We start from the raw sequence: 27,079 nt of genomic DNA, 5'->3' as shown, positions 1-27,079 counted from the left end.
GCGCAGCAGTTAAGTGTGCACCTTCTGCTTCAGAGGCCCAGGGTTTGCCGGTTCGGATCCCAGGTGCGGACATGGCACCACTTGGAACGCCATGCTGTGGTAGGCATCCCACATATAACCACATGTAAAGTAGAGGAAGATGGGCACGGATGTTAGCTCAGAGCCAGTCTTCCTCAGCAAAAAGAGGAGGATTACCAGCAGTTAGCTCAGGGCTAATCTTCCTTAAAAAAAAAAAAAAGACTGAAGGAAAAGAAATACAATCCATAATGTCCATGTAACGGTATAATACTCTGCAATAAAAAAATATTCCCCAATTATACAAGTAACAGTAAATATAAATGTAAATATAGATGGACCTCAAACATATCATGCTAAGTGAAAGACACCAGACTCAAAGACTGCTTATTCTAGAATTATAATCAAGGCTCTTCTTTTAAAGGCAAATTATTTGCACAAAAACAGTTTAGTGTTTGCTAGGGACGGTGGGTGGGAGAAGTTTACTGAAAAGAAAGTTGGCTGAATTTGTGCAGATGACTGTGGTAAAGTCACAAGACCATAATTTGACAATTCTTGGAACTATACATTAAAGTATGAATGTTACTGTATGTTTATATACATTAATTAGAAAATGAGAAAATAAATAAAACAAGTCATACGAAAAAACATGTGTGCAGTATGAAAATAACCAGCTTAGTCCCCCTAGGCAGATTAATTGCTTCTTTCCTAGAAAAGTGCAATGAGAAGCTGTAAATGTCCTCAAGGGGGACATTCATGGAGTCCATGTCTCTATTATTCTCTCATGGTTCTCAGAAATTAGCATCTGAAGTCCCAATAGAACTCAAGGCGACATCATTTTAAAGGGACCAAACTGCGTGCCAACCTCATTTGGTCATCATGCATTCATCTAACTGTTAATAGTCCTTAGTACACACAGGCTTTCTCCCAACCTGAGGATTTGATGTGAGCCTTCCACCATGGCCAAAGAAAACAAACCAAGACAAAAATAACATCAAGAGACTTTAAAATGATAACTTCTTTGTAAGATGTTTTGTAAACTTTCCCTTATTTGCTATGTATAGACACATACCGTGAATTATGTGAAAAGTCACTCTATTGTGTTTATTTTACAAATAATGAGGAGGTAAGTGACTTCTCTGAGGATACAGAAAGAATGCATGTAAAATCATGACTTCAACCATGTTGATATTCTTCCTTCCATATTTCCCTGCCTCAGAGACCTTTGAACATCTTGACTGCTACCTGAGATAGAGCCTGTCTAACAGTACTTATTAATTACTCCATGGCTGAATTTCTTATTTCAGACTCACTATTCAGGATCGACTGTTCTTTCTGTCTCAGCAGACAGGTAAGCACCTATGTTCCATAAACATTTTTAATGGAAAGTGTAATTTATGCAAAAGCAGTGGGGCAGCTATACCAACTATGAGTTATTTAAGCACAGAAAAAGATTTTTTTCAACATTCTTCTATAGTACTGAAGAGAGACTGGGATATGAATGTCAAAACTTCCATCAATGTGGGTTTTAGTGATTCTTATGAAATATGCTGCTTTCCCAAAGAAAATGAACAGAAAAATAAGATATGTGATGTTTTGATTAAATAAGAGATGATTACATCTTGTTCTCTCTCTGCTGGTTTCTCATTGGAGGTTCAAAAAAAGAGAAAAGAGAAAAGAGTAATGTTCTTTCTTTAAATGACAAAAGGGTCTTCAATGAATTAACAATATCTGAACTGCATTTAACACTTTCCCCATAATCTCACTATTATTATTAATAGCACATCTACAAAAGTTGACAGTGATGTGGCTAAAAGAACAGATTTTGATTAAGTTGAAGTGAATTTAACGTTGATTCTTGACCCTTCCTCATAGTAGATGTGCAATTTTAGAGCATCGCAAGCCTTCAATTTCTTATAGTAAAATAATAATATAATGTAAACTCCTTGTACTCACACACACACACACACACACACTCACGCACACACACACACATGCACACATCATTTATATATAAAGCACTATATACACCACTGGCTGTAGAAGGTAATATATGCTAAAAATGGTCATGTATATTAAGATTGGCAAACGTAGTATCTTCATGGGCTAGGGGTATAAAATGAAGTTGCGAAAGGTTTAGCAAGATGAAGAGGGGGAATGGTAGTTATCAGAGAATGGTTGCCTTTTCAAAATCTTCAAATTCAAATGAAAAAAATCTAAAATACTGTCCCTACACCATATTTTACAACATGTGGTTTGCAGGCCAAAATTAGCCCCCACACTAGGAACTTCCAATTTTTAATCTCTGTGATTCAACAATTGGATCATAGTAATGACAGAAAAAATGATCGCTCAAGCTAAAATATAGATTTCAAGGAAGATATTAAGCAAAAGAATAGCTCAGGCGGAATTTTAGGAGCAGCCAATCATATGGCATGAGTGAGTATGGACAAAGAAACACTGGAGTGCACGGAAAAATCTCAGTGGCCATAGTGTGTGAGAAAACACAAATTGAGAAGAGAGACTTTAAGACTTCAGAACTAATCCATACTTTAAGTCCTGTATGTCACCATCCATCCATTTTTCCCAACAAATATGAAGACTATCTTTTCATCCTAATAATAGTTTTATAGCTAGCACTCATCTGGCTGTGCTAAACGCTAGCTTTTTATTCATTATTATTAAGCATTACCTTATTTAACTCTCACAATAATACCTTAAGATAGATCTCATTACTGTCTTCATTTGGCAGATGGAAAAATGAGGTTTTGGGGAGGTACGGTAGGACCAATGACTCCTAGGTAGTGAATGATAAGACTTATATGCACCTCACCCTAGAGCCCAAGTTTTATACCTGATGCTTTGCTTTTCCCTCATAATTTTCTCTATTCGTCATACATGCCCCTTCTGCTCCAGTTATCCCAATACATCTACTATGCATATATCTCCCAGTTACTTTACTGCAAAACCCAAACACTGAGTTTGGACCAATGGAGACAATGAGAAATTGTAAACTGAGTTAAATTCAATGTTATTTAAATTAAATTAACAGCACATAGTTATGAACCATTCTGCCTTGGTCTCAAGGTTGGCTTGATTCCAAAGTGTGGCTTGCCAGTTATTAATTGTTTAAACATGAATAAATTTTTCAATTCCTTGTGCCTCATAATTGTTGTGAATATAATAATTAATCAACCTCCTAGTGTTATTGAGAGGAATCAATGAATATACATGTAAAGTATATAGAGAAGTTCCTGGCAGATGAGCTAAATGAAAGTATTAGCTTTTACTAGGCTCAGAAAAGTGAGTTGGTGGATATATTCATTCCAGACATATCCTCTAGGACAACAAAGGTGATTTCATTATATTCATTTTACAAACGAAAAGGAGGTAGGTGACTCCTCTAAGGACACAGAGAGAACGTATGGTAGGTTCAGGAATTGAACCACGTTACTATCCTTTCCTCTATTTTTCCCTGCCTTAGGGAACTTGGAACTTTCTGACAGCTACCTGAGAGAGAGCTCCCCTAATAGTATCCATGCATTATTTGACTGATATTCTGATTTCAGATTCACTATTCAGAATTGACTGTTCCTTCTCTCCCAGCATACAGGTAAGCATCTTTATTACTTAAACATTTTTAGTGCGGAGTTTAATTTATGCAAAAGAAGTGGGGCAGCTATACTTAAAGTTATTTGAGAACAGAAATAGATATTTTCAATGTTTTTCTAAAATACCGAGGTGAGACTGGGGTATAAATGTCAAAACTTCTATCCATAGGGAGTTTACTGATAGTTATGAAACATCATCCTGCTTTCCTAAAGATATGAGCAAAAAATTAACAAATGATTCTCTGATTGATCAACTGGCAGTTTTATCTTGTTCACTAAATGTTGGCCTCTCATTGGAGGTAAAAAACAACAAAAAAAGAAGAGGAGTGAAATGATCTTTAAAGTACAAAAGCGTCTAATATAAATCAAAAAGATCCAAATTGCATTTTAAACTTCTCCGTATAATTTCATGGTTATTATTATTAGCTCATCTACACATGTTGGCAATGAATGGCTAAAAGCATAGACTTTTGATTAGATGGAAAGTGGATTTAACTCTTGAATCTTAACTCTTTCTCATACTTGCTGTGGAATTTTAGAGAATCAAATAACTTCTCAAATCCTCAATTTCCCTAGTGATAAGGTAGAAATAATAATACAACCTACCTTATACACACACACACACACACTCACACACATTTATATATGAAGCTGTATTGGTTATAAAATGTAGTATATGCTAAAAGTGGTCATGTGTGTTAAGGTTGGCAAACATAATGTCTTCATGGGATAGGCTTGTAAAGTGAAGTTGGAAAAGTTTTAGGAAGAAGATGTCACTAGTTAGCAGAAGACCGATACCCTTCCAATGGCTTCCAATTTAAATAAAAAGATTTAAAATATTGTTCCTACACAAGAGCAGATTCAAATAAAATATTTTGCAACACAGTGTTTGCCACCACAGCAGATCTACAGTCTAAAGACAGCCCACAAACAAGCAACTTTCAACCCTTGATCTCTGTGATTCTGTTAAGAGATGAGAGTAGTGAGAGAAAGGGTTTAAGAAAAAGGAACTCTTTTAAGCTAAAATATGGATTTCAAGGGAGAAATTAAGCAAATGAATGCTCACATGGAATTTCTGGAACAGTCAATTGTATGGGCAAAGGTGAGAAACACTGAGAAACACTGGGGAGCACAGAAAATCTAAGTTACTCTAGTGTGTGAAAAAAGGCAAATTGAAGAGGAAGTCTTTAAGACTTCAAAACTCATGCACACCAGAAGCCCTGCAGGGTGCAACTCATTTTTCCCAGACCAACATGGAGACAATCATTCCATCCTAATAATAATAAATAAATAAAGCTCATCAGACTATGCTAAACACCCAGGAGTTTATTGTTTTTTAATACATTACCTTATTTAATTCTCACAATAATACTGTAAAGCAGGTCTCTTTACTGTCTTAATTTTATAGACAGAAACTTGAGGTTCAGGTGAGTTAGGTAAGGATTAATGACTCATAGGTAGTAAATGGCAGGGCTGATATGCTCCTCATCCCAGAACCCAAACTCTATACCAAATCCTTTGCCTTCTCTTCAGAATTGCCTCTGTTGGTTGCACATGTCCACACTGCTCCGGTTATCCTACCACATCTACTACACACATTTCTCTCAGTTACTTCGCTGCAAAACCCCAAACTCTGAATTTGGACCAATCGAGACAATGAGTAATTATAAACTGAGCTAAATTCAAGTTGATTTGAATACAATTAAGAACATTAGAAAACATTCCATGTGGATGCAAAGGTTGACTTTGGTCCAAAGCATGGCTTGTCAATTAATTCTAATTTAATTAGAAAAATTTACTCAATCTCTTGTGAATTATCATCTAAATGAATGTAATAACAAATCAAACTCATAATGTTCTTGAGAGGATGTAATGAATATACATTTAAAGTGTCAACAGCAGTCCCTGGCAGGTCAGCAACATGCAAATATGCTTTTATTAGTTTGGGAAAAGTGAATTGGTAGATATATTCATTTTGGACAAGCCATTGGTCAACTTATTTAATTTCCTATATCTCAGTTTATAGATTTATAAACTTGAAAAGTTGTGGAAAAATGATCCGTGATGATCCCTCGGATTCAACAGTACGTAAATTTATACATAATTAATGCACTAAGTTCTGTTATCAAGCCCATTTTTACCTGGAGAGTCTTGAAATACAAGTTATTGCCATAATGAAATAATAATTATTATTGTATATACACTTTTCAATCTAGGTTTCTTTGGTATCACTCTATCTTCTCACAAACAGAGCATTTTTTGATTCTCAACATTGATGAAGAACAGTACAGAAGTGACACAGTTCATCCTCCTAGGACTAACCAATGCCCCAGAATTGCAGCTCCCACTGTTTATAACTTTCACCCTCATCTATATCATCACTCTGATTGGGAATTTGGGGATTATCATGTTGATTCTGTTGAACTCTCATCTCCACACTCCCATGTACTTTTTCCTCAGTAACTTGTCTCTAGTAGATTTGTGTTACTCTTCAGCTGTCACTCCCACAGTCATGGCTGGTTTTATTACAGTAGACAAGGTCATCTCCTACAATGCATGTGCTGCTCAGATGTTCTTTTTTGTAGCATTCGCCACTGTAGAAAATTACCTCTTAGCCTCAATGGCCTATGACCGCTACGCAGCAGTGTGCAAACCCCTACATTATTCCACCACCATGACAACAGGTGTGTGTGCATGCCTGACCACTGGCTCCTACATCTGTGGTTTCCTGAATGCCTCCATCCACATTGGAGACACATTCAGTCTTTCTTTCTGTATGTCCAATGTGGTCCATGACTTTTTCTGTGATATTCCAGCTGTCATGGTTCTCTCTTGCTCTTATAGGCATGTGAGTGAGCTGGTTCTTGTTTATGTAGTGAGCTTCAACATCTTTTTTGCCCTCCTGGTTATCTTGATATCCTATGTAATCATATTTATCACCATCCTAAAGATGCACTCAGCTTCAGGATATCAGAAGGCTCTATCCACCTGTGCCTCCCACTTCATTGCAGTCTCCATCTTCTATGGAACTATTATCTTCATGTACTTACAGCCCAGCTCCAGTCATTCTATGGACACAGACAAAATGGCATCTGTATTCTATAGTATGATCATCCCCATGCTCAACCCTGTGGTCTATAGTTTGAGGAACAAGGAGGTCAAGGTTGCATTCATGAAGGTTGTTTCAGAGGCAAAATTGTCTTTAGGATTGTGACTTTAATGTTGTACAATGTGAAGTAACCTAATTTCATTATGGCCACAGTAAAATTAAGTTTGCACAGTGACATTCTTATCTATTCAAGTCTCTTGTCAGGGCTGGCTTCATGGTGTAGTGATTAAGTTCACGTGCTTTGCTTTGGTGGCCTTGATTCTCAGGTTCGGATCCTCGGGGTGGATCTAAATCATTCTTCTGCCGTAATGTGACGGTGATCTACATACAAAATAGGGGAAGATTGGCACAGGTGTTAGCTCAGGGCTAATCTTCCTCAAGAAAAAAAAAAGAGGAAGATTGGCAACCAATGTTAGCTCAGGGTGAATCTTTCTCAGCGGAAAAAAAAGTCTCATCCTGAAAAAAGGAAACATTATGTCCAGAAATATACCTAAAGTAAAATCCCTAAGATGCCTTGGGGCTTGTTTGTCAAAACTTTATTAAGGATATTACTTTATTCACTTGTTCTACATGCATTTTTTTTCTACCACATCAATACAAATAGTCATAAAATAGTGGCACAAATGAGACCATGAACAAAGTGCATCCATATGCCCCATGAGGATACATATTCATTGGAGTGGGAAATTTGCCATAATTAAATGGAATGTTGCTAATTTTAATAACAATGATAATTTACATATTTGCAATATATTAGAATATAAATTTATGTCTAAGATTTTTTGTTTTTTAGTTGAATGTTGTTCTAAGAGTCCTAATTTGATAATAAAAGTGATATACTGTTAAATAAAATTGTGCTTTTTAGGAGCACATTTTATTGAGAGATACATAAATATAACGTCTTAAATGAATTAATATTTGTTTTGACTGAGTCATTTGATAGAACCACCATGCTCAAATTAGAATTTTCAAAAGGATAATATAGCCAGAGTATAAGAAAAATGGAGGAAGGATAAAAGTATTTTTCAATTTCTTCAGATATTACTACTAACTTTCACGCTATTAAATAATTCACTAAGAACCAATAATGTTGTACATTTTGCTTCTGGAAATGCTTTGAAATTGTTAATGCTGGTATTTCATGTTGACTTTTGTTGATTTAAATTATCTTTTGTTACTACCTTGTTCTTTTACCTTACTTTGTTCACACTGATGTTCTTCCCATTTCTTCACAATCTGACAAACTCCAAACACATTACTGCCTCAAGGCATTTGTACTTACTCTTCCCTTTGTGGAATGTTCCCTTACTCCATTAAGGTTTTTACTTAAATGTTACTTTATTATAGATTTCTTTTGTGATCACCTTTATAAAATAGTCACTCTTTACTCACCATGTGCTCTGTCCTTTCAGTCTGTGTTATTCTTCACAGTACTTATAAGCCATCACCTATTGTATATTTATTTGTTCACTTGTTTATTATCTATCTTCCCCAACTAGAATTTAAACTCCATAAAAGCAGTGGCTTTGTCTGTCTTGTTTGCAACAAGATCCTCAGTAGATAAATGAGTGTCTATTTCATAGTAGATTCTCAATAAATAATTGTTAAATGAATGAATAAAATAATTAAACTTTGAGCCCAACTGTATCAATATGTTGAATCTCTAAACCATTGATGACTATAGTGTATCATCCGTAATATAAAAGTTCTAGATATAGGTATAGTGCATTTCAAGAAGCATGGCTAATTCTCTTTTGCCGAAATACTTTTATCTGTATTCTTATTCAGTGCTTGCACTCTGGTGTTTGGACACAATGATTTCCTGGATCCCATAATCAAGAGAATCATCTGAAACAAGGTCATTATTTTTACTTAGAAGTGATGTCTCATTAAGTGGCAAGTAACACTTCAAATAAGTACTATTTAGTAAATCAGAAAAAAAACATTAAATATGAGATTATTTAAAGGTTTAGTATCATTATATTTGAAAATTACTTCATACATATGAAATATAATTAACTAAAATGATTCTAAATATTTATATGGAATATAAACATGACAGTATCTGTCAACAACAAAGATAATGTACATTCGATATGATAGTATAATACACAACCTTTATACTTTTAATTTTGATCCTCTCTCTCTACATATATATATACTCTCTATATATCCTCTATATATAGGGAGTGCTATACTATACAAAAACTACCCACATAAACATGTACCCTTATCTAATTTGTTATCTCTATACAATAAGAAGCCTCAATATTTTAATATTTGTTAGATTATGCTTGAATATGCTAATATTCTCATTCTGGTACTTATGGGACAGGGTAATATAACACAAATATTCACTTCTACCTTTATGGTGATGTTCTCCTCTTGGAACCATTTCTAATTTGTATTTTAAATAATTATTTAATTTTAGAATTATTTTAGAGTTATAAAAAAAAAAAACAGTGTAGAATGTTCACTGTAACCTTCTGGCCATCTGAATAACGGCCTGCAAAAGGTCATCCTAAATCCTGGAACGTTCCAATGTTAACTTATATGGCCTAAAAGGACTATAGAGATATGATTAAGTTAAGGATTTCATCTGGGATTATCTGTGTGGACCATAAAGTCGCTTCCATGTGTACTTATAAGAGGAAACCAGAGAGATTGAACCACAGATAAAAGAGAAGTGGGCAATGTGACCTTAGAAGCAGAGACTGACATGATGTGACCACAAACCATGGAATGCCAGCTGCCACTAGAAGATGGAAAAGGCAAGAAATGGATTTTTCCTCAGAGCCTATGGAGGGATCATTGCTCTTCCAACACACTGATTTTTGTCTAGGGAAACTGATTTTGGACTTCTAGATTCCAGACGGTGAAAGAATAAATAAGTGTTCTTTAAGTTTCCAAGTTTGTGGTAATTTGTTATAGCAGCTATAGGAAGCCAGCAAAACTTTAGTTTAATTTTTCCCTGGAGTGTAATCTTATGTTACCATGGTGAATTTGTGAAACTAAGAAACCTAGATGGGCATAATATTGTGTGTTAAACTTCAGATTTTATTTAGATTTCATTGGTTTTTCCACTAATATCCTTTTCCTCTTCTTGCATTTGGTTGTCATGTTTCCTTAATCTTTTTTGGTCTGTGACAAGCTCTCTGTCTTTCCTTGTTTTTGATGACCTTGATGGTTTTGAGGAGTACAGGTCAGGTGTTTCATGGAATGTCCTTCAATTGTGACTTTCTGGTGTTCTCTCATGATTAGACTGAGGTTGTAATTTTTAGAGAGCAATACCGCTAAGGTAAAGTGTTCTTCTTATCATATCACATCAATGGTACATGCTATCACCATAAATTATCACTAATCATGTTAACCTTTATCACAAGTCCTAGATAAAGTATGAAAGCTTCCTCCATTTTGTAGAGTTACTTTCCCTTCTTTTTCTATACTTTACCCTCAGAAATAAGTCACAAAGTCTAGCTGGTGGAGAATTAAGCTCCATCTCTGGGAGAAGCCAATATTTAAATAACTTATTTGGAGTTGGTTAGCAAAATTTGTCTCTTTTCCCTCGATTATTTATTTACTCATTTATTTATATTAGTATGTTCTCATTTATTTATTTTACATTATGGGAAATAACCAATACTAGGTTATTTTTTGCTCAAATTTTTCCACTGTCACCATTTGAAGCTCTTTCAGTTTTCTCTTGTGTCCCTTTCACATAGGTTCATCCTTTTGTTTTATGAGCACTTCCTTATTTTATGGTACCACACAATGCTCTAGGCTCATCTTGTATTTTTTCTACTCCCACCACAGAATCAACTATTTCTACAAAGAGCCTTCTTTTCTTTTATTAGAGAATGGTATGTAAAAGCCAAGATTTGGATGTTGAGTGTGCTTGCTTATACTGGAGTTTTACTTCTAGGCCCTCTTGTCGACAGCAGTAGGAGGTGTATATTTAGGAGTCTGTATACATTTATAATTTTACTTCTTTCTCTACCTATCCATTATATCTGATGCCTCTGACTTTACCGTATTTCATCGCAACTTTCCCCCTTTCTTATTCCTAACTTTCATCTCTGACAGTGAGAAACTTGGTTCTTAACAATCCCCAATTGTTAACTTATTCTTGTGACTCCAGTATGCAAATAAAGCAGTTCCATAATTGTTAATCTATACTCCCATGAAAAACAACTTTAGCAACTAAAGTATAGGATATTTATAGTTTCTTTTATTTTAGCCTTGCAATTTCCAACCAATACACTGTTTTCCAACATTACTTAAGTCAGCTCATTTTCTTCCCTATCTTCTTCCGATGAGGTTGTCATACATTTGCAGTGCAATTAGATTTTTTTTAACAGCCTATATTCACTCCTGAGATTCTCCTGGCTGATTCTTTTTAATTTGTACATACTAAATTTCACTCTTTGCTATGTATAGTCTTATGGGTTTTAGCAAATGCAGAGTCATGTATATACAGCCCAGTACCATGGAGAATATTTGAATCAACCTAAAACTTCCCTTTCCATCCCTTCTATAGAAAACCACTCTTTTCTCCCCCAACCATTGGAAATCTTTGAGTTTTTTACATTACTATGTTGTATGAATGGAATCACACAATTGGAACCTTTATATCTTGCTTCTTTCATTTTAAAATCCACTTTAGATTCATCCATATTGAAGCATGAATCAATAATATTCCATTTTATCATTGAATCATCTTCCAGTTTAATTATGTAACAGAGTTTATTTAACTATTCACTTTCAGTTGTGCATCTGGTTGCTTTGAGTTTGGCAATTCTTAATCTAGAAGATTTTTCGCTAAGATCAGGAACAAGACAATGGTGTCTTCTTTCACCACTCCTTTTCAACATTGTACTGGAAGTCGTAGCTAATGCAGTGAGACAAGAAATTGATATAAAAGGGAGAAAGATTAGGAAGGAAGAAATAAAAACTGTCTTTGATCACAGATGACATGATTGTCTATGTAAAAAATCTAAAAGAATAGAACAAAAAACCCTCCTAGGATTAATAAGTGATTGTAGCAAGGTTGTAAGAATGCAAGATTAACATACAAAATTCTATCATTGTCCTATATATTGTGAATGAACAAGTGGAATTTGAAATTAAAAACACAAGGCCTTTTATATTAGCACCCCAAAATGAAATACTTAGTTATTAATCTAACAAGACATGTACAAGATCTAATGAGGAAAATCACAAACTCTGATACTGATGAACAAAACAAAAAGAACCAAATAAATGGATAGATATCCCACGCTTGTAGGTAGGAAGACTCAATATTGTCAAAATGTAAGCTCTTCCCAACTTTATCTGTAGATTCATTGCAAACTCAAACAAAATCCCAGCAAGTTATTTTTGTAGATATTGAAAAATTGATTCTAAAGTTTATATAGAGAGGCAAAAGGCCCAGAATGGCCAACACAATAATGAAGGAGAAGAATAAAGTTGGAGGACTGACACTACTCAACTTCAAGACTTGGTATAACTTAATGTTACAACAACCAAGATAGTGTGGTATTGGCAAAGATTCCAACAGATAATTGGCACTGAAAAGAGAGCCCACAAATACATCTACATAAATGTTCTCAACTGATCTTTGACAAAGGAGAAAAAATAATACAATGGAGCAAAAATAATCTTTTCAACAAATGATGCTGGAATAACTAGACACTCACATGCAAAAAAATAAATAAATAAATCTAGATACAGTCCTGACCTCCTACACAAAAATTAACTCAAAATGGATCTTATACCTGAATGTAAAATACAAAATTATGAAACTCCTATGAGATAAAAAGAAGAAAACTTAGGTGGCCTTAGGTGTGGCAATAACTTTTTAGATACAACACAACAGGCACAATCCATGAAAGAGATAATTCATAAGCTGGAATTCATTAAAATTAAAAACTTCTGCTTTATGATAGACACTGTCAAGAGAATAAGAATACAAGCCACAGACTGGAAGAAAATATTTGCAAAAGACACATCTGGTAAAGGACTGTTATCCAAATATACAAAGAACATTCGAAACTCAGCAATAAAAAAACTAACAACCTGTTTTAAAAAGAGAGACAAAGAACTTAACAGAAACCTCACTAGAAAAGGTATACAGAGGGCAAATAAGCATAATGAAAGATGCTCCACATTATATGTCATCAGGGAAATGCAAGTTAAAACATCAATGAGATACTATTACACATATACTATAACGGTCAAAATCTGGTACTCTGCCAACATCAAATGCTGGTGAGGATGTGGAGCAACCGGGACATTCATTCATTGCTGGTGGGTATGCAAATTGGTACATCTACTTTGGAAATAAGTTAGGTAGTTTCTCACAAAACTAACCATACTTCTACCATAAGATCCTGCAATTGCTCCTTGGTATTTACTCAAAGGTTTGAAAATTTGTGTCCATTCAAAAATCTTCACATGGATGTTTATAACTGCTTTTTCATAATTGCTAAGTCTTGGAAGCAACCAAGGTGTCCTTCAATGGGTGAATATGTTAACAAACTGGTACATCCAGACAATGGATTATTGTTCAACACTAAAAAGAAATGAGCTATCAAGCCATGAAAAGACATGGAGAAAGCTTAAATGTATATTACTACATGAAAGAAGCCAATCTGAAAATGTTACATAGTGTATAATTCCAACCATATCTCACTCTGGAAAATATAAAACAATGTAGCTAGTAAAAAGTTCAGTGGTTGCCAGCGGTTGAGGGAGGAGAGGGATGAATGGGTGGACCACAGGGGATTTTTAAGGCAATGAAAATACTCTGTATGATACTATAATGATGGATAAAATTCATTTCACTTTTGTCCAAACTCATAGAAGGTACAACACCAAGGAAGAAACCTAAGGTAATCTATGAACTTTGGCTGATTATGGTGTGTCAATGTAGGTGCATCAATTGTAAATGTACTTCTGGTGGAGGATGCTGATAATGACATAGGCTGTACCTGTATATGGGCAGGGGGTACATTGGAAATCTCTACACTTTACTCTAAATTTTGCTGTGAACTTAAAATTTCTTTTGAAAAATGTATATGCATATAATATTTATAACACTTATAGTTTTATATAAATAAAATAAAATTACATATTGTATAAAGTATCAATCAATAGAAGCTAGAACTTAAAAATATTCAAAATAAAATTTAGAGAGCAAGGAGAGAAAAACACAAAAGACAATTTAAGAAACAGGCCAAATAGATTGAGAAATTCCAACATACGATCGTATGAACTCTATAAGGAAATACAGAGAACAGGACGAAATAAATTTGCAAATGGAAAATGTTTCAAAATTTGCAACTTGAATAAATTTAAGCCCCCATTTGAAGAATCACACTAATTTCTGAGAAACACATTTAAATCTTTTGTATTGGATCATGTTGTTGTGCAAGCAGAAGAACAAGGACAAGGACACTTTTACCTTACCAGAGAAATAAACAAAGTAATAATAATCAGACTTCTCATCAGAAAAAAAGAATAAAAGTCAGCAGGCAGTAGATACATATCTTCAAAAGCCTGAGGCAAAATAAATATCATTCCATATTTCTATTGGCAGATAAACTACCATCTGAATGAGATGGTGAATCAAGACATTATCAGATATACAAAAATCAAAAGTTGGTTTAGTCTCCACAGGTGCAGAAGTAGAGTGAAAGTGTTTCAACAAGAGAGAAGAGATGCAATATACCAGATTGAGGAATTTGGAAGAAGGAATAGAGCTTGTTCTGTTCTTTTACTTTTCTTTTTCTCTTTTGGTCTTGTTTATCTGTAGCAAGGGTGTCTTCTGTCACTCTGTCCTTCTCCCTTTGTGTGGTAAGGATAATGGCACAAGATCTGCCCTGCCTGTGTAAAGGAGAAATCTATAATATTGGGATACATATTAAATGAGATTCCCCAGAAGCAGACCTCTGGAGTCAGTGATCTGAGCTCAAGTAGTTCTTGTGAGAGTTCATGTGAGAGGAAATATATTTCAAATATCAAAAATCACAATAAATGTAAATTAGTTAAACAAAACCACTCTTGGTATGTAAAAAGCACCTTAATTTTTTAAATGAGGGGGAAAAGAAAACAGAAAGAATGCAAATATGTGTATATGCTACTCAATATATCAGATTATGCTCCTTCACACAGTTTAATTATTTTTTCCCTATATAAGTGGGATAAAGAGAAGTGATTGGTTCCACAGGAGCTCTGTTCCCCTGAGCATTCCATGCCTGTTTAATTTTCTCCTTGTTCTCCTTCATTAGGCTTCAAAATCTCATCATGACTCTGCATGACATACATTATTTCAAAAGGACCAGACCGAGCACAGCCAATTTTGTCATCAATCATTGAAATGATGTATACTTTTAGTATACGCCAGCTTCTACCAAAACCGAGTATTTCAGTGAGTCTGCAACCACAGGCAGGGAAAAAACCTAAGATAAAAGTTAAATTAATTCATATTGAAAAGTTAAACCCTTACTAAGGACTTTCATATATCTACTCATTTCTATTCACAGATACAATTCCAAAAGTATGTGGAAGATATAATTTTATTATTTCTGTATCACAAACAGGGAAACAGAGATCAGCAGAAGGTAAATAATTTTCTGAGTACAAAGAAAATCCATGATAGATAAGTTTTTAAATCCTGCCTTCCTAGCTCCATGTTAATGATATTTTCTCCACCTCTTCATGCTTTTAGGAACCTTGGAATCTTTGACCAGTACATGAGGGAGAATTTCACCTATGTTGTTTATCTATTCTTCTAGGGATGTATTTCTGATTTCATCCTCACAATTCAGGATTGTCTTTCCCTTCTTTTCAAGAGCAAGGTAAGCTTCTATATGCAACATACGTTTTCAGTGAAAAATGTGAGGCAGAAGCAGTGGGAAATCTACAACTTCTATGAGTTTTTGAGTTCATATCTGGTTGTTTGAACACTTTGCCTAAAACATTGCCATAAGTATAGGATGCAAATGCAAAGCATTTTAATCAGCATAAAGTAGAATTCATATTTATGAAATTCCATGCTGCTTTCCTTAAGAAGACAGCGAAAATCTATGATAGATGGTACTCTGATTGAGTAGGTAGCAAATTCCTACTGTTTACTATTTGTTCACTTGTCGTTGAAGGGACAGCTAGCCAGAGTGAAGGGACACTTTAGATTCCTTAAGGATGACCATGAAGCTACCAAGGCCCTTATTCCATTTTCACCATTATTTCCCCACAATCTAAGCTTTCTTTACTTGCTTATCTAGAAAATCTGGCAATGCAGTGACTAAAGGCACAGGCATTGAAATCAGTTAGCTGTGGGTTTGTATATTAAATATCTCTTACTAGGTGTGGACTTTTAGGAAGGCACATAACCTCTCAAATCCTCCATGTAAATTAGATTATGTGTATATATGTGTGTGTGAGTATGTGTGCATACACAATATATATCCCTTTCTCCTCTGCTATTTCTATCATCTATCTATCTATTTATCTACCTACCTATCTGCCCATCCCTCATCATCAGTGTCATCTATAATCTATGTATCCATCTCTCCATCTATGAGACAAACTACACATAAGCAATAAGTTTAAGCAGTTACTAACCTCAGGATGTCTATTACTCATCATAGAACAAAGCAATTGATATGTGTGTGTGTGTATATATATATATGTATATATATATGTATGTATATGTGTGTGTGTGTGTGTGTATATATATATATATATATATACATATATATATGTCTGTTGGTTGTCATACTGTGACTGCTGCATGCTCCTGTGTTGCTGAAAGCTATGCCATGAGTATTTAAAATATCAGCAGGATAAGCAATGGTGGACAGCTTTCAGGAAAGCTCCCACACTAAGAGAGACGGGGAAGAAGGACCTGGCCACACACTTCTGAAAAAATTGGCCATGAAAATCCTATGAATAGTAGCAGGACCTTGTCTAATATAGTGTCAGAAGATGAGAGGGTGGTGCAAAAAGATGAGGCAGGGTTCCACTCTGCTGTCCACAGGGTCACTAGGAGTTAGAACCAACTCGATGGCACTAATAACAAATATATATATACAAAACTTATATTATTATGTTGTGAGATCTTGACAAACACAATTTATGGTGCAGACACATATAATAATGTGTTTAGGGGCCAGGAGAAAGATGGTAGAGAATAGTGGTTACCGAAGAATGGATATCTTTTACAAGGCTTCAACTAAAATTACAAATATTTGTGCTTTCTCATGAATAGATAAGCAGATTAGTGGCAACCTCCAAACCATGAATTTTCACCCTCAGTACCTCAATTTCTGTGCTCCAGCTGAGTGTTGATAGGAGTTACTGTAAAAATGATTTCTTTGATTCATTCTATCTCAATAGAAGAGGAGTACTTCAAAACAAGCTAAAATGTGGATCTCAAGAAAAATATTAAGAAAAAGAAGACTTGAAGGACCCTGGGTTCTCGTGCAAAATAATTGACACAACCATAAAGATAGAGTGAGAAATATGGGGGAAAATAAAATATCTGAGTGCACAGTAGGAAAAGACAATTGAAAGATTAAGGCTACCACTTCAAAACTCACCCATCTGCATTCGTCACCTGACTTTCCTAAACCAACATAGAGACCATCATCCTATGCTAATAATAATATTATAGGAAGTACTCATCAAGATTTTGCTTAATACATTGTGCTGTTTTTCTGTATCATTACTTTTAACTCTCACAATAATCCCTTGATGTAGGTCCCAACATCGCCTTCATTTTGCTGATGGATAAAAGGAGACTCAGGAAAGTTAAGCTAGAACCAATGTCTCCCAGGTGGTAAACGGTAGGGCTGATACGTGAATGCATACACTTGTCTTCTCAGAGCCAAAGCTTTTAGAACCAATGCTATACTTCTCTTCAGAATTGTCTTTGTTGATTGTACATGCCTCTAATACCACATTTATCCACTGCATCTACTATGCATTTATTTGTGAATTACTTATCTATGCTACTCCATGCATTAAGTTCAGTACAATAGAGACAATTAAGTGCAAATTGAATAAAATTCAAATTCATTAACAGCATTTAGGCTGAGAACAACTCTGATTCGGTCTGAAGCTTGGCTTTCTCCATTAATAGCTGTGTAACCTTGAATAAATTACTCAATCTCTCTGGACAAATTATACCAGACATATAAGTGGAAAAAATAGATAATTGATCTAATAGAGTTGATAAGAGGATTCTATAGAAGTGTAAGCTGTTAGAAGACTCAAAACATCTGATTTAGGAAATGGATTCATTCCAGGCATGTGAATCTGGACAACTCATTATCCCTTCCCACAACTTAATTTCTTCATATACAAAATCAAGAGGTTGGAAAGGTGATCTGTAAAGACCCTTCCTCTTCAAAAGTCTATTACTGTATAGATAAGTATCACTAAATTGTGTTGTCTAACCCATGCTTAAGAAATTGAGAATATTTAAAAATAAATTATTGCTATCATAAAATAATGCTTGTACATTCCAATTTCTGTGCAACTGGTTTTTGTTCATCAATGTGTTCCTTTACTTCTCTTTGCTACAGAGCATTTTATGATTCTCAAACAACATCCATGGAAAATAATACAGAGGAGAAAGAATTTGTCCTGCTAGGACTAACCAATGCCCCAGAACTCCAGGTTCCACTCTTTATAATATTCAGCCTCACCTATCTCATCACTCTGATTGGGAACCTGGGGCTGATCATGTTGATTCTGCTGGACTTTCATCTCCACACTCCTATGTACTTTTTCCTTAGTAACGTGTCTCTAGTGGACTTTTGTTACTCTTCAACAGTCACTCCAAAGGTGATGGCTGGGTTCCTTACTATAGAAAAGGTCATCTCCTACAATGCATGTGCTGCTCAGATGTTCTTTTTTGTAGTCTTTGCCACTGTAGAAAGTTACCTCTTGGCCTCAATGGCCTATGACCGCCATGCAGCAGTGTACCACCACAATGACGACAAGTGTGTGTACATGTCTGGCCATAGGCTCTTACATCTTTGATTTTCTGAGTGCTGGTATTGACATTGGAGACAAGTTCTGTCTCTCTTTCTGTATGTCCAGTGTGGTCCATCACTTTTTCTGCAATATTCCAGCAGTCATGGCTCTATCTTGTTCTGATAGGCATGTGAGTGAGCTGGTTCTTGTTTTTGTGTCCAGCTTCAACATCTGTTTTGCTCTCCTGGTTATCTTATCTTATCTATTCATATTTATCACCATCCTAAAGATCCGCTCATCTGCAGGATACCAGAAGGCTTTATCCACCTGTGCCTATCAACTCACTGAAGTCTCTATCTTCTATGAAACTATTATCTTCATGTGCTTACAGCCCAGATGCAGATAAAATGGCATCGGTGTTCTATACTATGCTCATCCTCATGCTCAATCCTGTAGTCTATAGCCTGAGAAACAGAGAGGTCAAAAATACAGTCAAGAAGGTTGTTGAGAAGGCAAAATATTCTCTAGGTTTAGTCTTTTAATGATGTAGAATCCACAGAAGTTCTTTCATCCCATTAGATCTACTTCATGTCATAACTCAATGTCCATGGCCATGTAAGATAGTAGAACATAAAAATTTACCTGATATTATTTATTTCTTTAGTTTTAGAACAAATCCAAGCCTCAAAAATGCAGAAAAATATTTTAACTATTTTTAATAAAATCTGTTTAACAAAGTTTGTGTGGTTTAGGGGCACATTTTATCCAGATATAAGTAGTTGCAGCATCTTAATAAATTAATGTTTCAGTCATTCCTGAGATTTTTGGTAAGATAAAGCATGTTCACATGACAATTTCTAAAACACAGATGCCATATTATACTAAAGTGGGGAGAATATTGTCATTTTTTACCTTAACCTTATGACTACCAGCTCTTCATGTTATGTTAAAAATAGTGCACTGATATTAATAGTGCTATTTTCTTTTTTTAACAGAAATGTTTTGAAATGCTACTTCCACTATTGATATGTTAGTTGAGCTATATCATGTCTTATCACCCTCCTACCCATTCACTCCACTTCATTTTCACTTATTTGATGCTATTCCTGGACAACTCCACACATGCCCCTGTCTCAGGAACTTATATTTGCTGTTTCCTCTTCCTGGAATACTCCAACAATCATTTTAGATTGCTGGTTAAATGTTACATGTTCAGGGAAGTGATACAGGCCTTTCTTGATTCAGCACTCACTTGTAAGCCTTTGACTATTTCCCAGGTTCTCACAGAGTTGTTTCTGAGAAATTTTGCTCGATTTTTCAGTATTCTTTAGAGGAATGGGCTCTTGAAATACACTAATCTGCCATTTTTCCTTTCTCTCTCTTGTAAGAACACTGATTATTACATTTAGGACCCACCAAATAATCCAGGTGAATCTTCCATCTTAATACCCTTAACTTAATTGCAATTGTAAAGCCGCTGGTAATATTTACAGATACCAGAAATTAGGACTTGAAATGTTTGGGGACCATTATTCAGGCCCCTACAGAGTTATTTCTCACTTATGCAAATACATATCCATCACACAAGTGTCTGGCAAAGTGGAAAGCCTTCTCTATGTGGTCACTCAGGGCTGGTGAAGGCTTCACCATGCATAGCTGCATCTGCTCGAACATGAAGCCTCGTCAATTATTGTGGAAGGAGAAAGATAACAAGAGAGTAATCTGTATGCTTCAATTCATCGAGAAATGATATATATCAGTTCTTTCTACAGTCCATTGTCTAATGAATGTCTCAGCCTACCTATAATGGGCAGGCACCTGTGGGGAAGTAGATGGAATGTTTGAATATCATTGTTTTGGTGACTCATGCTGTATCAGTATTTATAAATAGAATATTGATATTTAACCTTAGAGAACACCTGATATGCACTAGAAATTATTTTCTGCTTTGTATGTATGTGACCTGATAACCTTCTTGACAATCCTATGAGGGTGGCATGATATCATGATCTCCCTCCTTGCAGATGAGAAGCTGAAGTTTGATGAGGATAAATTACTCACCCATTTTGAGGACAAGCCACTTTAGTACGCAGAACAAACTTGTAACCACTGCACATGTAATGGGAAAGGTGTAATAATTCTGCTACGAGTGTTGCCTCCAAGGAGACTGTATAGAGGAAAGAATGAATCTATCTCCTTTGTTAGGAAAAAAAAAAAACTTCCAGGCCATAACTGTGGTGGTAAAGCAGGTGGAATTAAAAAAAGTATTTTGTTAAAGATACTTATTGAGACATCTTTAAAAATGAGCAGAAATGAAAATGAAATTAAAATTTAATTTAATTTAAAAATTTAAAGTACCAAGTGCTGCAAAAATGTGGAGAAATTAAAATGTGTTTGCAATTGGGAATGCAAAATGGTAGAGCCACCACCATAAACAGTTTGGCAGTTTCTATTCAATTAATTATATTTACCAAATGACCAAGCAATCTAACACCTAAATATTTACTCAAAGGAAATAAAAACATATGTTCATACAAAAATTTTAGCCAATGTTTAGATCAGCTTTATTTATAATCACTAAACACTGGAAACAATAGAAGAGGCCCTCAACTGAGGAAAGACAAAACAACAACGTATAAAGTTTATATTATGGAATACTACTCTGCAATTAAAAATTTCCACCATAGATACAGGTGACAATATGGACAGATCTCAGCTGAATTATGCTAAGTGAAAGATGCCAGAATCAAAAGATTACATATTCTATGATTCTAGTTAAGGACATTCTTACAAAGGCAAAATTATATAGAAGAAACCAGTTTAGTCACTATGAGGGGGAGTGGTTCAGAGAGAGGGTTGACTACAAAGAAGCTCATGGAATTTATTATGTGTAACTGTGGTAGTGGATACATGATTATACATAAAAATTAATTATCAAATTATTAGAACAATATACTAAAAGGTGTGCATATTACTGTTTTGAACTTACATATTATTAAAAAATAAAATAACAATATGAAAACATATATGCACACTCAAAATATCCAACTTGGTCCCACCAGGGAGTTTAATAACTTCTTCCCTAGGAAAGTAGGAAGAGAAGCTGTAGATGTTCTCCTGGGGGACAGCTCCTGACAGCTCCATGTCTCTATAAGTCCCTCCGGGTTTCCATGCATTAGCCCCTGAAATCCATGACTCCAGGTGACTTTATTTTAGAGGGACCAGACTTTGGTCCTAGCCTCTTTGATCATCATGTATTAATCTGAATGTTGATAGCTGTTTGAGCATGCAGGCCTTCTGTCTGTCTTGATATTTCCTCTGAGTCTGCAGTGATGGCCAAGGAAACACTCCAAGGTAAAAATTATATTGAATGACTTTAAAATGATAATTCCTCAGCTTACCAAGTTACTTTATAGGCATTTCTTTATTTGCTATTTACAGATACGTTTATGTGGATTATGTAGGAGAGGTAATTTTATTACATTCATTTTGCAAATGAGGAAGGAAGTGACCCTTCCAAGGGCACAGAAAGAATGCATGGTAGATTCAGGACTTGAACTCATGTTAATGTTCTTTCTTCCATTGTTCTCTGCATTAGAGACCTTGGAGGCTTTGGCCTCTATTTGAGAGTTTCTCTGACAGTATGCATTATTCCATGGCTGATTTTTTAATTTCAAACACACTATCCAGGATTGACTGTCGCTTGTTTTCAAGCAACAAAGTAAGCTTCTATAATCAATATATGCCTTTAGTGAAAACTGTAATTCATGCAAAAGCAGTGGGGTAGCTACATTTACTATGATTTATTTAGCACAGAAATATACGTTTTGAATATTTTCCTTAAAAATTGAAGCTGGGAAGTAAATGTCAACAGTTTCGTCAGTAGAAAGTTAGATGATACTCATGAAACAAGATCATGCTGCTCCTATGAAAAGATTAACAAAAAAATAGTATAGGTCATGCTACCTAACTTACACACACACACACACACACACACATACGTTTTTATATATAAACCTCTTAGCATTGGTTGTAGTACATAGTATGTGCTAAAGGTGGTTGTGCATGTCAACATAGGCAAACACAACCTTCACGGGCTAGGCTTCTAAAGTGAAGTTGCTAAAGGTGTAGGAGGAAGATGGCAAGAAATAATAGTCAGCATTGGATAGCTGGCCTTCCAAAAGACTCATATTCAAATAAAAAGAATTAAAATACTGTTCCTGGGGCAGAGTGGTACTGGAGAGCACAGAAAATCTCATGGTCCTATGGTGTGAGAAAAGGGAAACTGAAGAAGGAGGCTGCAAGACTTCAAAACGCACTGCATGCTGCTACCCACCTTTTCCAAAACAACATAGAGATCATGATTCCATCCTAAGAATAGTATTATAGCTAACATTAATCAGATTATGCTAAACACCCAACAATTTACTCATTGTTCTTTTTTTTTTTTGGTGAGGAAGATTTGTCCTGAGATAACATCTATTGCCAACCTTCCTCTTCTTGCTTGAGGAAGATTGTGCCTGAGCTAACATTTGTGCCAATCTTCCTCTATTTTGTATGTGGATGCTGCCATAGTATGGCTTGATGAGAGGTGGGTAGGTCTGTGCCCAGGATCTGAACCCACGGACCCTGGGCTACTGAAGCAGAGCATGCAAGCTTAACCACTACACTGTGAGGCCAACCCCTACTCATTGTTTTTTTAATACATTATCTCATTTAATTCTTACAATAATACCTTGAGTTAGATCTCATTACTATCTTCTTTTTTGTAGATGGAAAAAATTAGGTTCAGGGGAGTTAAGTTAGGATTAATGACTCCTAGGTAGTGAATGGTAGAGCTGATCTGCACCTCATCCCAGAGCCCAAGCTCTATACCTGCTGCTGTGTTTTCCCCTCAGAATTGTCTCTGCTGGTTGTACTTGCCCCCACTGTTCCACTTATACCACCACACACGCTATGCATATAAGTCTCAGTTGCTTCACTGTGAAACCCCAAACACTGAGCTTGGACCAATGGAAACAATGAGTAATTGTAAACTGAGTTAAATTTGATTTGATTTAAATTCAATTAATGCCGTTTTACTTAGGAACCACTCTACGTGGACTCAAAACCATTAATACTTGTATAAACATGAATAAATTGCTCAACATCTTTGCCTCACAATTTAAATGAAAATAACAACTAATTGACCTCATAATATTGTTGAGAGGAATCAATGGATTTACGTGTAAAGTGTCTGGAGCAGTCCTGGCATCTAAGCAACATATATAAGCTTTTACTAGTGTAGGAAAAACTGAATTGGCACGAAAAAAGAATCCTGGACATGTCGTCTTGGACAAGTCATTAAATTTTTCAAATCTCAGTTTACAAATATAAAAAATTTAAAAACTGGGGAGATGATCCATGAAAATTCTTTCAAGTCAACAGTTTTTAACTCTATAGATAATTATATACTATATTTTGTGGTTAACCTCATGCTTTAGATATGGAGAATCTTGAAATACATGTTATTGCTGTAATGAAATAATGCACATGGTAAACAAACATTTCAATTTCACTCTAATCTCTATTCCACTTAACACTCTTGTCCTTTGTTTCACCTTGCTACAGGACACCTCATGATTCCCAAATAACACCGATGGATAACAGGACAGAAGTGACACAGTTCATCCTCCTAGGACTAACCAATATCCCAGAATTGCAGATGCCCCTCTTTATAATGTTCACTCTCATTTACCTTATCAGTGTGATTGGAAACCTGGGGATGGTCCTACTGATTCTCATGGACTCTCATCTACACAGTCCTATGTATTATTTTCTCAGTAACTTGTCTCTTGTAGACTTGTGTTACTCTTCAGCTGTCACTCCCACAGTCATGGCTGGGTTTGTTACAGTAGACAGGGTCATCTCCTACAATGCATGTGCTGCTCAGATGTTCTTTTTCGCAGTCTTTGCCACTGTGGAAAATTATCTTTTGGCATCGATGGCTTATGACCGCTATGCAGCAGTGTGTAAACCTCTGCATTACACCACCACCATGACGATGAGTGTGTGTGCACGTCTGATCATAGGCTGTTATGTCTGTGGTTTCCTGAATGCCTCCATCCACATTGGCAACACATTCCATCTCTCTTTCTGTATGTCCAATGTGGTCCATCACTTTTTCTGTGATATTCCAGCAGTCATAGCTCTGTCTTGTTCTGATAGGCACGTGAGTGAGCTGGTTCTCGTTTATGTATCCAGCTTCAACATCTTTTTTGCTCTCCTGATTATCTTCATATCTTGTCTCCTCATATTTATCACCATTCTAAAGATGCAGTCATCTTCAGGATACCAGAAGGCTTTATCCACCTGTGCCTCCCACATCACTGCAGTCTCCATCTTCTATGGGACAATTGTCATCATGTACTTACAGCCCAGCTCCAGCCATTCCATGGACACAGACAAAATGGCATCTGTGTTCTATAGTATGATCATCCCCATGCTCAATCCTCTGGTCTATAGCCTGAGGAACAAGGAGGTCAAGAGTGCATTCAAGAAGGTTCTGTTGCAGGCAAAATTGTCTCTAGGTTTAGGAATGCTGTAGCATTCCCTGTGACCAAGTTTAATTTCTCTCAGATCTTCTCCACTTACTGAGTCATATTTTAAGGTCCACACTCAAGTTAAGTTCCTGAAGTAAACCCTTCCCTGTTCAAAAGTTTGTTGTCTACAAAAAAGGAAACGTGAAAAAATATAATTCCTAAATGAGAATGGCTAAGATGAATCATAAGACATCTTGTGTCCTGCATGTTGAATACCTTATTAAGGATATTTGACTCATTCGCTCATTCTAGATGGATTTCCTTTACCACATGCCGCTACAAACATACATGTAAAGCAGGGGCAAAAGCAATCTCATGAGCAGGAAGAAGTGCGTGCCTGTGCCTCACATGGGTACTTGTACACGGGAGTGGGAAATATGTCATATGTAATGAAATGTGGCTAGTTTTTTATTTTAATAATTTAAATAATTAAATGGAGTATTTGAACATCAGTTTACATGAAATATTATTTATTTTATTGAATAAACGTTCTAAGGGTCCTAATTTGAAAATAAAGTGATACACTTTTAAGTGAAAGTATTTGCCTTTCCATTGACACATTTTATCTAGAGATACATAAATATAGCACCTTAAATAAATTAATTTTTACGTCTTGACTGAGTCATTTTATACAACCAACATGTTCACATTACAATTTTCAAGAGCCAGAGTACAAGAAAAATGGAGGAAAAATAAAAACATTTTCCAATTGGAAAATTACTGCATACATACAAATTAGACTTAACTGAAATTATTCCAAATGCCCATATAAATATAAACATGACAGTATCTGTCAGTAATAAAGACAGTATGCATTCATTATGCTGGTATAACACACAGTCTTCATGCTTTTAATTTTGATCCTCAGGGAGCTCAATACTGTACAAAACCTACTTATGGTAATGTGCACTAATCTCTAATTGGTTGTCTCTATAAGATAAGAGACTTCAGCATCTCAATAATTGTAGGATTGTGCTTGAATGTGCTAGGATTCTTATGGTGGTACTTGTGGGTCAGTATAGTTTGACACAAATATTCATTTCATTCTTTATGGTAACGTTTCTCCTCTTGGAACCATTTCTGATTTTTAGTTTAAATGATCCTTTAATTTTACAACTATTTCAGGTTACAGAAGATTTTCAAAAATAACACAGAATGGTTCTATATAATCTTGTGGCAGGCTAGAATAGCTGCCAAAAGATCCATGGCCTAATGCCTTGAACCTGTGAGCCCTAATTTATATGGCAAAAGGGGACTATTAAGATGTGATTAAATTAAGAATTTTAAGATTGAGAGGTTATTCTGAATTTTCTATCTGTACCCCAAATAAAATCCCATATATTCTCATTAGAAGGAATTAGAGAGGATAGGATTTTGGGAAGACGCTTGAAGAGGAGGCACCAGACTCTGTCTCCTCAACTAGACAACTATACTGGCAGAATCTGTCTGACATAATTCTTTGGGAACTCTGGAGCCTGTTGAAGGCTTGGAATTTCCAGGGGACAACTTGGACGATAAATTGTGGTTAATTTTGAATTTCAGCTCTTAGCACAGTAGCAGTTACCCATTTCCCATCGGCAGCCAACCACTTTTCCCACCCTCAGCCACATGGTAAGCAGCAGTGCACATTTGCCTACAGCAGCTTGCACACAACTTGCAAGAGCCAAGGTGGCAAAAAAGACTCTGTCTTCCAAATTGGGAATTTGTACTCTGATTTCTGCTTCTAACCATGAGGTGCAAACAAAGAGGTAGGCAGCCACTGCTGTTGCATCTGCACTATG

At 35.6% G+C, this 27,079-nt stretch overlaps 2 protein-coding genes and 1 pseudogene across 2 annotated transcripts; all 3 read left to right on the top strand.

Annotated features, from left to right (window-relative positions):
* Window positions 1–5,901: 5,901 nt before the first annotated feature.
* On the top strand, window positions 5,902–6,840 carry LOC124229328 (olfactory receptor 5B3-like). The gene has a single exon (XM_046644489.1). It carries the CDS (start codon window positions 5,902–5,904, stop codon window positions 6,838–6,840), a length of 939 nt encoding a protein of 312 aa, XP_046500445.1.
* Window positions 6,841–18,351: 11,511 nt separating this feature from the next.
* LOC124229311 (olfactory receptor 5B3-like) lies at window positions 18,352–19,259 on the top strand (annotated as a pseudogene).
* A 5,093-nt stretch (window positions 19,260–24,352) lies between these two features.
* Window positions 24,353–25,303, top strand: LOC124229321 (olfactory receptor 5B3-like). The gene has a single exon (XM_046644484.1). It carries the CDS (start codon window positions 24,356–24,358, stop codon window positions 25,301–25,303), a length of 948 nt encoding a protein of 315 aa, XP_046500440.1. The 5' UTR covers window positions 24,353–24,355.
* Window positions 25,304–27,079: the final 1,776 nt, after the last annotated feature.

The sequence above is a fragment of the Equus quagga genome, chromosome 17, assembly GCF_021613505.1.
Source record: "Equus quagga isolate Etosha38 chromosome 17, UCLA_HA_Equagga_1.0, whole genome shotgun sequence".
In the NCBI taxonomy this organism is placed as follows: domain Eukaryota; kingdom Metazoa; phylum Chordata; class Mammalia; order Perissodactyla; family Equidae; genus Equus; species Equus quagga.
The sequence above is the reverse complement of the archived record's forward strand: the minus strand, read 5'-3'. Positions and strand labels throughout refer to the sequence as shown.